We start from the raw sequence: 12111 nt of genomic DNA on the forward strand, positions 1-12111 counted from the left end.
TGAAGCACCTTTACTGACCTCGCCTTCTGGATGATAGCGGGGTGAACAGGCAGTGGCTCGGGTGGGTGTTGTCCTTGATGATCTGGATAGGGTAGGTTTTAATAATTCCAGTGGGTACAACATCTCCTATACACTTCCTGATAAATTCAGTTACCGTTTCAGTGAATTCGTCAATATTATTCTCGGAAGCTACCCGGAACATATCCCAGTCAAAACAATCTTGAAGCGTGGATTCTGTTTGGTCAAACCAGCGTTGAATAGTCCTTAGCACGGGTACTTCCTGTTTGAGTTTCTGACTATAGGAAGGGAGGAGCAAAATGGGGTCGTGGTCAGAATTGCCAAAAGGAGGGCGGGAGAGGGCCTTGTATACATCCCGGAAGTTGGAGTAACAATGGTCAAGTGTTTTAGCAGCGCGAGTAGCTAAAACAGCCTGTCGATAAGCTGATAGAATTTAGACAGCCTTTTCCTCAATTTTCTTTGTTAAAATCCACAGCTACAATAAATGCAGCGTCAGGCTATATGTTTTCCAGTTTGCATAAAGTCCAGTGAAGTTCCTTGAGGGCCATCACGGTATCGGCATGATGGAAGGTGTACACAGCCGTGACTATAATCAAAGTAAATTCTTTTGGACGGTAATACGGTCGGCATTTGATTATGAGGTATTCTAGGTCTGGTGAACAAAAGGACTTGAGTTCCTGTATGTTATCACAATTACACCATGAGTCGTTAATCGTGAAACGCACATCTCCGCCCTTCTTCACAGAGAGATGTTTATTCCTGTTGGCGCGATGAACCGAGAATCCAGATGGCTGGACCGACTCCAATAGTATATCCAGAGAGACCCATGTTTCCATGAAACAGAGTATGTTACAATCCCTGATGTCTCTCTAGAAAGAAACTCTTGCCCTGATCTTGTCAACTTTGTTATCCAGGGACTGAACATTAGCGAGTAATATACTTCGGAAGCGGTGGGTGGTGTGCACACCTAAGTTGTGCCAGAAGACCACTCCGAGTACCCCTTTTCCGCCGGCGTTGTTTTGGGTCGGCCTCTGGAATCAGTTCAATTGCCCTGGGTGGTGCGAACAAAGGATCCGCTTCAGGAAAGTCGTATTCCTGGTCGTGCTGGTGAGTTACCACCGCTCGATATCCAATAGTTCTTACCAGCTGTATGTAATAACAACATTTTCTGGGCTAACAATGTAAGAAATAACAGAAAAAAACTAAATGCCGCAAAGTTTCCTAAGAACCAGAAGCGAGGCAGCCCCCTTTGTCGGCACCATCTTAAAAAGTTACTCGGCGTACAAATCACTGACAAACTGAAATGGTCCACCCACACAGACAGTGTGGTGAAGGCGCAACAGCGCCTCTTCAACCTCAGGAGGCTGAAGAAATATGACTTGTCACCTAAAACCCTGAAAAACTTTTACAGATGCACAATTGAGAGCATCCTGTCTGGCTGCATCACTGGTACGGCAACAGCACCACCCACAACCGCAGGGCTCTCCAGAGGGTGGTGCGGTCCACACAACGCATCACTAGGGGCAAACTACCTGCCCTCTAGGACACCTACAGCACCCAAAGTTACAGGAAGGCCAAAAAGATCATCAAGGACTACCTCTCTGTCCATCCAGCACTGTGCTGGATGTAGTCTAGTTCCAGCTTCAGTTGAGTTGTGCTTTACTTTGCACTGAATTGAATGACCGAGATGTTAATGCCACTGATTTTGTACGTTTGCCCACTGACAAAGAAATGATCAGTCTATAATTTTAATGGTAGGTTTATTTGAACAGTGAGAGACAGAATAACAACAAAAAAATCCAGAAAAACACATGTCCAAAATGTTATAAAATTATTTGCATTTTAATGAGGGAAAAAAGTATTTGACCCCTCTCAAATCAGAAAGATTTCTGGCTCCCAGGTGTCTTTTATACAGGTAACGAGCTGAGATTCTCAGCTTGTTACCTGTATAAAAGACACCTGTCCACAGAAGCAATCAATCAGATTCCAAACTGTCCACCATGGCCAAGACCAAAGAGCTCACCAAGGATGTCAGGGACAAGATTGTAGACCTACACAAGGCTGGAATGGGCTACAAGACCATCGCCAAGCAGCTTGGTGAGAAGGTGACAACAGTTGGTGCAATTATTCGCAAATGGAAGAAACACAAAAGAACTGTCAATCTCCCTAGGCCTGGGGCTCCATGCAAGATCTCACCTTGTGGAGTTGCAATGATCATGAGAACGGTGAGGAATCAGCCCAGAACTACACAGGAGGATCTTGTCAATGATCTCAAGGCAGCTGGGACCATAGTCACCAATTAAACAATTGGTAACACACTACGCCGTAAAGGACTGAAATCCTGCAGCGCCCGCAAGGTCCCCCTGCTCAAGAAAGCACATATACATGCCCGTCTGAAGTTTGCCAATGAACATCTGAATGATTCAGAGGACAACTGGGTGAAAGTGCTGTGGTCAGATGAGACCAAAATGGAGCTCTTTGACATCAACTCAACTCGCCGTGTTTGGAGGAGGAGGAATGCTGCCCATGACCCCATGAACACCATCCCCACAGTCAAACATGGAGGTGGAAACATTATGCTTTGGGGGTGTTTTTCTGCTAAGGGGACAGGACAACTTCACCGCATCAAAGGGACGATGGACGGGGCCATGTACCGTCAAATCTTGGGTGAGAACCTCCTTGCATTGAAAATGGGTTGTCGATGGGTATTCCAGCATGACAATGACCCAAAACACACGGCCAAGGCAACAAAGGAGTGGCTCAAGAAGAAGCACATTAAGGTCCTGGAGTGGCCTAGCCAGTCTCCAGACCTTAATCCCATAGAAAATCTGTGGAGGGAGCTGAAGGTTCGAGTTGCCAAACGTCAGCCTCGAAACCTTAATGACTTGGAGAAGATCTGCAAAGAGGAGTGGGACAAAATCCCTCCTGAGATGTGTGCAAACCTGGTGGCCAACTACAAGAAATATCTGACCTCTGTGATTGCCAACAAGGGTTTTGCCACTAAGTACTAAGTCATGTTTTGCAGAGGGGTCAAATACTAATTTCCCTCATTAAAATGCAAATCAATTTATAACATTTTTCACATGCGTTTTTCTGGATTTTTTTCTTGTTATTCTGTCTCTCACTGTTCAAATAAACCTACCATTAAAATTATAGACTGATCATTTCTTTGTCAGTGTGCAAACGAACAAAATCAGCAGGGGATCAAATACTTTTTTCCCTCACTGTATATTGATGAGACTGTATCAATTGTGTGTTTTGTGACAGCAGTTCACTCTGTGTGAGTGAAAACTGGGAAAAGACAGACAGACAAACAGCAAAGTCAACACAATTGTAATGGTACCTAAAAGGTTGGGACGGTGACCTGGTGTGCATTTTCATGTCTTCAAGTCTGAAAAAGAAAGAGGGAGACAAAGATGGAGGGTTCACACGTCCAAAGGCAGCATGTTTGCACACGTATATTTACTTAGAGCATAGAGAAGGGGGAAAGTAGTGATTACTAAGTCATTTTGGAAGAGAGCATCCAGTAGGCTACATGACTAAAACAAAAGCTTAAAAATGACTTTCTAGAGGAAAACCAAATCGAGTATTTTTCAGAAACCCCAGCGTGAAACAGAGCCATTATTCTGAAAATCCTGCCCTGCCTGGCAGTGCCTGTGTTATTTCAGCTAGATAACCATGGAAACCTGTGCCCCAAAACAGATCAGAGCCACAGACTGTCTTACTTGCTGGAACAGTGATCCCACATCTTTTTTGAACCGTGGCCCACCTTGACATGATATAAAATTCTGCAGCACACCTAAAACGTCCCAATTAATTAATATTAATATATATATAATTTATATAAATCGTGATCTACTGTAAATATATATATACATATAAATATATATATATATATTTTATATAAATCGTGATCTACTGTAAATATATATATACATATATATATTATTATATATTATATCTATTTTTTTTTAATATAGATTAAATACCTTTTATTTGAAATATTTTCATAGTTCCTTACTCATAATGGTTAATGCGTGTACCTCTTTAAGAGTGTCCTGAAATCTGCGCCAGAATGTGCCATTGTTTTAGGTCAGGTAAAATAAGTCTTTAGTAAACAGTTTATGCTAGAGACTAGCAGTTTTCTTCATTATCCTGTTGGGGCTCGGGGGCAGTATTGAGAAATTTTGAAAAAAATATGTGCCCATTTTTAACTGCCTCCTACACCAACTCAGAAGCTAGGATATGCATATTATTAACACATTCGGATAGAAAACACTCTGAATTTTCTAAAACAGTTTGAATGGTGTCTGTAAGTATAACAAAACTCATATTGCAGGCAAAAACCTGTGAAAAATAGATAAAAAAAAAAATGAATTTTGTGACTGTACTATTTAGTGTCATTGTTTTATAGATACCATAGTGAGAAAGGATTCATTTCGCAACTCCTACGGCTTCCACTAGATGTCAACGATCTTTATAAAGTTGTTTGAAGCGTCTATGATGAACAGAGACCGGATGGCAAGGAAGAGAAGTTGACCTCCCTGGGATGTCGTCACTTCATTATTGGCTGCACCTGCGCAATCATGTGATGCGATACATTTTTCAAAGACGTTTTTCAAGACACAGGAGAGGTCGGGTTGAAACATTACTGATGTTTCACGTTAAAAATGGCTCTAAAGATTGATGCTAAACAACGTTTGACATGTTTGAACAATGTAAATAGATTATTATTTTTTTTTGCCGTGACTCCCCCGCGCTACTTTTTAGTAGCCTACCGAGCGCTAACAACATGGAACAACTTGGAGTTATTTGGACATCAATTATGAACTTTGTCAAAAGAAACCACATTTGTAGTGGACCTGGGATTTCTGGAAGTGCCAATGGATGAAGATAATCAAAGGTAAGGGAATATTGACAATAGTAATTTTGATATTACATGGTTACAAGATGGTGCTAACCTGTATAGCCTAGCCTATTGTTCTTAGCACAGCACCCGGTTTATTGCAAATTGTGATTTCCCAGTAAAGTTATTTTGAAATCTGGCATTGCAGTAGCATTTACGAAATGTTAAAGTATGAATATTTGAATGACAATAATATAATTTACCAATGTTATCGAATAGTAATTTTGTGATTTGTAACGTTGTTCACCGGAAGCATTTGAGAGAAAAAAAAAATCTGATTTTCACCGCTTCGGTAAAATGCTGTTTTTGGATATAAATATTAACTTGATGGAACAAAAAATGCATGTATTGTGTAACATAATGTATTAGGAGTGTCATCTGAGGAAGATTGTCAAAGGTTGGTGCATAATTCTAGCTGGTTATCCGCTTATGGTGACGCCTGTCTTTGAATTGACAAAACATTACACACAGCTATTTTCAATGTACTCTCCTAACATAACCTAACTTTATGCTTTCGCCGTAAAGCCTCTTTGAAATCGGACAATGTGGTTGGATTTAGGAGATGTTTATCTTTCAAATTGTGAGAAATAGTTGATTGTTTGAGAAATTGAAATTATTAGATTCTTGCAGTTTTTGAATTTCCCGCCATGGTCTCTTGACAATGAATCCCGATATCGGGATAAGATCCCCAACAGGTTTTAAAAAAGGTGCAACCACAGACACAAAGTCATGTTCTGTTTCTATGGCAAGAGGCTGTGGTATAGAGTAAGAAATAAATGACTCGGGTTCAGCCTAATCAGACATGCCCCTGTGCTAATGGTTTTCACAGATGAAGTAAAACGATACAGACTACTTCGGTCGTGATGCGCGCCCATCAAATGATACAAATGTAATAACAGCACACTGGACTTACAGGTGTAACCATGTACCATCGAATGTATTATCTGACTGGCACTCGCGCTGCCAAGTCAACATTCTATGCATTCCACATGTGCTGTTTATAAGTGAGCGTTTTAAAAGAATCACCACGATTAGGAAAAGTTTCGCGGCACACCTCAGAGTTCCTCGGTTGGGAACCACTGAGCTAGAAGACGGTGCTAGACAGATAAATTCAAATCATTCCACAGTTTACAACTGTCCGCCAGCGGGGTGGTTTTCATGCCTCCCAGAATTTTTACCTGTGGGTTATAACCTTAAATATGCATTACTTTCCGTAGTGAAGAGGACAGAGTTCATCAAAACATGGAAAGCTATACCGCTAAGGGAGGAAAGGCTGAATTCTTCAACTGAGATCTCAAAAAGGTGCCAACTAATAAGGCGGGAGGATCTTAAAGGGGAAGTTTGAGGTATCCATGGCAATTCTTACCTTAGGGCTCCCGTTGTGGCCGACCTGGGCTGGCGCCGGCCCTTTAAGGCACGCAGTTTATCTCCTTGGGTCATGCAGAGCCCGTTTTCTCCAATGTAGTCGTTCTGTGGAGACAACGCATGAACCCGTAAGATGTGCGCCTAAGCATGTACAGTAGATCACGATGAAACAAAGCAAAACATGGCCGTGTTGTGTATAAGAAGAACAGCTGTCTACGGAAATAGTGCTCCCACCCCTATAGTATGTCTAGTGCTGGTTTGATAAATAAACTCAGCAAAAAAAGAAACGTTCTCTCACTGTCAACTGCGTTTTTTCCCAGCATAGTTAACATGTGTAAATATTTGTATGAACATAAGATTCAACAACTGAGACATAAACTGAACAAGTTCCACAGACATGTGACTAACAAATGGAATAATATGTCCCTGAACAAAGGTGGGGTCAAAAGTAACAGTCAGTATCTGGTGTGGCCACCAGCTGTTTTAGGTACTGCAGTGCATCTCCTCCTCATGGACTGCACCAGATTTGCCAGTTCTTGCTGTGAGATGTTACCGCACTCTTCCACCAAGGCGCCTGCAAGTTCCCGGACATTTCTGGGGGGGAAATGGCCCTAGCCCTCAGCCTCCGATCCAACAGGTCCCAGACGTGCTCAATGGGATTGAGATCCGGGCTCTTCGCTGGCCATGGCAGAACATTGACATTCCTGTCTTGCAGGAAATCACACACAGAACGAGCAGTATGGCTGGTGGCATTGTCATGCTGGAGGGTCATGTCAGGATGAGCCTGCAGGAAGGGTACCACATGAGGGAGGAGGATGTCTTCCCTGTAATGCAAAGCGTTGAGATTGCCTGCAATGACAACAAGCTCAGTCCGATGATGCTGTGACACACCGCACCAGACCATGACGGACCCTCCACCTCTAAATTGATCCCGCTCCAGAGTACAGGCCTCGGTGTAACGCTCATTCCTTCAACGATAAACGTGAATCCGACCATCACCCCTGGTGAGACAAAACCACAACTTGTCAGTGAAGAACACTTTTTTCCAGTCCTTTCTGGTCAAGCGAAGGTGGGTTTGTGCCCATAGGCGACGTTGTTGCCGGTGATGTCTGGTGAGGACCTGCCTTACAACAGGCCTACAAGCCCTCAGTCCAACCTCTCTCAGCCTATTGCGGACAGTCTGAGCACTGATGGAGGGATTGTGCATTCCTGGTGTAACTCGGGCAGTTGTTGTTGCCATCTTGTACCTGTCTCGCAGGTGTGATGTTTGGATGTACCGATCCTGTGCAGGTGTTGTTACACGTGGTCTGCCACTGCGAGGATGATCAGCTGTCCGTCCTGTCTCCCTGTAGCGCTGTCTTAGGCGTCTCACAGTACGGACATTGCAATTTATTGTCCTGGCCACATCTGCAGTTCTCATGCCTCCTTACAGCATGCCTAAGGCCTAAGGCATCAATTTGTAAGTCGCTCTGGATAAGAGCGTCTGCTAAATGACTAAAATGTAAAAAAATAAAAAATAAATAAATGTAAGGCACATTCATGCAGATGAGCAGGGACACTGGGCATCTTTATTTTGGTGTTTTTCAGAGTCAGTAGAAAGGCCTCTTTAGTGTCCTAAGTTTTCATAACTGTGACCTTAACTGCCTACTGTCTGTAAGCTGTGTCTTAACCTCTCTGGGGTATGTGGGACGTGACCGTCTCACCTGCAGGACACACTATTCAACAGCCAGTGAAATAGCAGGGCGCCAAATTCAAAACAAAAATCTCATAATTCAAACATACACTTCTCGTTAATCCAACCACATTGTCCAATTTCAAAAAGGCTTTACGGCGAAAGCATAGCATTAGATTATGTTAGGACATCACCTTGACAAGAAAAACCACAGCCATTTTCCAAGCAAGGAGAGGCGTCACAAAAACCAGAAATACAGCTAAAATGAATCACTAACCTTTGATGATCTTCATCAGATGGCACTCATAGGACTTCATGTTACACAATACATGTATGTTTTGCTCGATAAAGTTCATATTTATATCCAAAAACCCCATTATACATTGGTGTGTAATGTTCAGAAATGTTTTGCCTCCCAAAACTTCCGGTGAATGAGCACATCAATTTACAGAAATACTCATCATAAACGTTGATAAAATATTAAAATATTAAACTGTAATTCAAAGAACTATAGATACACTTCTCCTTAATGCAACCACTGTGTCAGAGTTCAAAAAAACTTTACAGCGAAAGCACACTTTGCAATAATCTGAGGAAAGCGTTCAGACACGAAACCAAACATGCTATTGTGTGGAGTCAATAAAATTCCGAAATAATATTATAAATATTCACTTACCTTTGATGATTTTCAGCAGAATGCACTCCCAGGAATCCCAGGTCCACAATAAATGTTTGTTTTGGTCGATAAAGTCCATCATTTATGTCCAAATACCTCCTTTTTGTTCGCGCGTTCAGTCGCCTACTCCAAATGCAGGAAGCGCGCAAAAATGTCACGACGAAAAAAAAAAAGTTCTATTTACGTTCGTAGAAATATGTCAAACGATGTATAGCATCAATCTTTAGGATGTTTTTAACCTGTTATGGCTAGGGGGCAGTATTTTCACGGCCGGATAAAAAACGTACCCGATTTAATCTGGTTACTACTCCTGCCCAGAAACTAGAATATGCATATAATTATTAGCTTTGGATAGAATACACTCCAAAGTTTCTAAAACTGTTTGAATGGTGTCTGAGTATAACAGAACTCATTTGGCAGGCCAAAACCTGAGAAGATTCCATGCAGGAAGTGCCCTGTCTGACAATTTCTTGGCCTTCTTGATTATCTCTATCCAATACAGGGGATCTCTGCTGTTACGTGACACTTCCTACGGCTCCCATGGGCTCTCAGAAGGCGGCAAAAAGCTGAATCGTGGCTTTGCAGGCTCTGGCTGAAAAACATTAGCGCGTTTGGATAGTGGCCAGTCACAGTACTATGAAACTGAGGCGCGTGCACGAGTCGACTCCATTGTTTATTTTCTCTCTCGAACGAAAACCACCACTCCCGGTCGGAATATTATCGCTTTTTTACGAGAAAAATGGCATAAAAATGTATTTTAAACAGCGGTTGACATGCTTCGAAGTACGGTAATGGAATATTTAGAAATGTTTTGTCACGAAATGCGTCGTGCGCGTCACCCTTCTTTACACTTCGGATAGTGTCTTGAACGCACGAACAAAACGCCGCTATTTGGATATAACTATGGATTATTTTGAACCAAACCAACATTTGTTATTGAAGTAGCAGTCCTGGGAGTGCATTCTGACGAAGAACACCAAAGGTAATCAAACTTTTCTAATAGTAAATCGGAGTTTGGTGAAGGCTAAACTTGCTGGATGCCGGGCTATGTACTCAGAATATTGCAAAATGTGCTTTCACCGAAAAGCTATTTTAAAATCGGACACCTCGATTGCACAAAGGAGTTCTGTATCTATAATTCTTAAAATAATGATGTTTTTTGTGAACGTTTATTGTGAGTAATTTAGTAAATTCACCGGAAGTGTTCGGTGGGAATGCTAGTTCTGAACGTCACATGCTAATGTAAAAAGCTGGTTTTTGATATAAATATGAACTTGATTGAACAAAACATGCATGTATTGTATAACATAATGTCCTAGGGTTGTCATCTGATGAAGATCAAAGGTTAGTATTGCATTTAGCTGTGGTTTTGTTTTTTGTGACATTATATGCTAGCTTGAAAAATGGGTGTGATTATCTCTGGCTGTGTACTCTGCTGACATAATCTAATGTTTTGCTTTCGCTGTAAAGCCTTTTTGAAATCGGACAGTGTGGTTAGATAAAGGAGAGTCTTGTCTTTAAAATGCTGTAAAATAGTCATATGTTTGAAAAATTGAAGTTTTTGTATTTTTGAGGAATTTGTAATTCGCGCCACGCCTATCATTGGATATTGGAGCAGGTGTTCCGCTAGCGGAACGTCTAGATGTAAGAGGTTAACATAAATCTTCAGTAATATTCCAATTCCAATGTCTTCAAAAAAGAAAAGGAACACAGCTCACACTCACTTGAGTGCGTGCCTCTGAGCTCATGTCATTTCCTCACTCATCGGACTCCAGGCCCTCTTGTTCGCTCCATATTCACAGTAGAAGCATTTAACAAAGTTCTAAAGACTGTTGACATCTAGCGGAAGCATTAGGAAGTGCAAAATGAACCCTAAGTCACTGTATACTGTATAGGGAATCACTTGGAAAAACTACAAGCCTCAGATTTCCCACTTCCTGGTTGGATTTTTCTCAGGTTTTTGCCTGCCATATGAGTTCTGTTATACTCACAGACATCATTCAAACAGTTTTAGAAACTTCAGAGTGTTTTCTATCCAAATCTACTAATAATATGCATATCCTACCTTCTGAGCCCGAGTAGCAGGCAGTTTAATTTGGGCACACCTTTCATCCGGACGTCAAAATACTGCCCCCTACCCGAGGTAAGTTAATGACCGTTCCACAGGTGCATGTTCATTAATTGTTTATGGTTCATTGAACAAGCATGGGAAACAATATTTAACATCTCTGGTACAAGTGTTCCGCTAGCGACCCATCTCGACAACATCCAGTGAAATTGCAGAGCGCCAAATTCAAAATACAGAAATAGTCATAATAAACTTTCATAAAATACAAGTGTTATATATCGGTTTAAAGATTAAATTCTTGTTAATCCAGCCACTTTGTCAGATTTCAAAAAGGCTTTACGGTGAAAGCACGCCATGCGATTATCTGAGGACAGCGCCCTGCTTACAAAATCAGACTAACATTTTCCAGCCAAGTATAGGAGTCACGAAAGTCAGAAATAGCGATAAAATGTATCACTTACCTTTGAAGATCTTCATCTGGTTACAGTCACAAGAGTCCCAGCTACACAATAAATGTTTCATTTGTTCGATAAAGTCCCTCTTTATATCCCAAAAACTCTGTTTTGTTGGCGCGTTTTGTTCAGTAATCCACAGGCTTCAAGGCGGTCAAAACATGCAGACGAATACATCCTAATAGTACCGGTAAAGTTCGTCGAAACATGTCAAACAATGTTTATAATTAATCCTCAGGTTGTCTATTGTCTAAATAATCGATTATATTTCAACCGGACAATAGCGTATTCAATAGAAAGGAAAAACAACGAAGGGCACGCATTCGGTCACGCGCACAAACCAGCACTGCTTGATTCTACAGTCCACTGACAAAATGGTCTCATTCTTCTTCATTTTTCAGAAAACAAGCCTGAAACAATGTCTAAAGACTGTTGACATCTAGTGGAAGCCATAGGAACTGCAATATGGGTCCTAACCATTTAGATACTCTATAGGCATTCAATTGAAAAATACCCACATCAAAAAATCCCACTTCCTGGATGGATTTTCCTCAGGTTTTCACCTGCCATAATCAGTTATGTTATACTCACACATTATTTTAACAGTTTTGGAAACTTTAGAGTGTTTTCTATCCAAATCTACCAATTATATGCATATCCTGGCTTCTGAGCCTGAGTAACAGGCCGTTTACTTTGGGCACGCTTCTCATCCAGATGTCGAAATACTGCCCCCAAGCCATAACAAGTTAAACACTTTACAATGAAGATCTGAGAAGTTATTTGGATTTTTACAAATTATCTTTGAAAGGTAAGGTCCTGAAAAAGGGACAGTTCTTTTTTTGCTGAGTTTACATTAAAGTACGAAATAATACACCCTAGACGTCTCAGATTTTCTTCAGGTCAACAGTTGTGTGTGATTCCTTTGATAGAAATAATTTGACCCTGGGATAAGAC

At 41.4% G+C, this 12111-nt stretch overlaps 1 protein-coding gene across 6 annotated transcripts in view; it reads right to left on the reverse strand.

The window, feature by feature from the left end:
- Nucleotides 1–12111, reverse strand: part of cdc14ab (cell division cycle 14Ab) — a 60808-nt gene that overhangs the window by 16306 nt on the left and 32391 nt on the right. For all 6 annotated transcript variants that reach the window (XM_045687380.1, XM_045687382.1, XM_014216013.2 and 3 more), the window contains exons 12-13: nucleotides 6291–6394; nucleotides 3362–3409 (exon numbers count right to left, since the gene is read on the reverse strand). In XM_045687380.1, coding sequence (XP_045543336.1) covers nucleotides 3362–3409; nucleotides 6291–6394 — 152 coding nt within the window. The remainder of the gene's footprint in view (nucleotides 1–3361; nucleotides 3410–6290; nucleotides 6395–12111) is intronic.

The sequence above is a fragment of the Salmo salar genome, chromosome ssa10, assembly GCF_905237065.1.
Source record: "Salmo salar chromosome ssa10, Ssal_v3.1, whole genome shotgun sequence".
In the NCBI taxonomy this organism is placed as follows: Eukaryota; Metazoa; Chordata; class Actinopteri; order Salmoniformes; family Salmonidae; genus Salmo; species Salmo salar.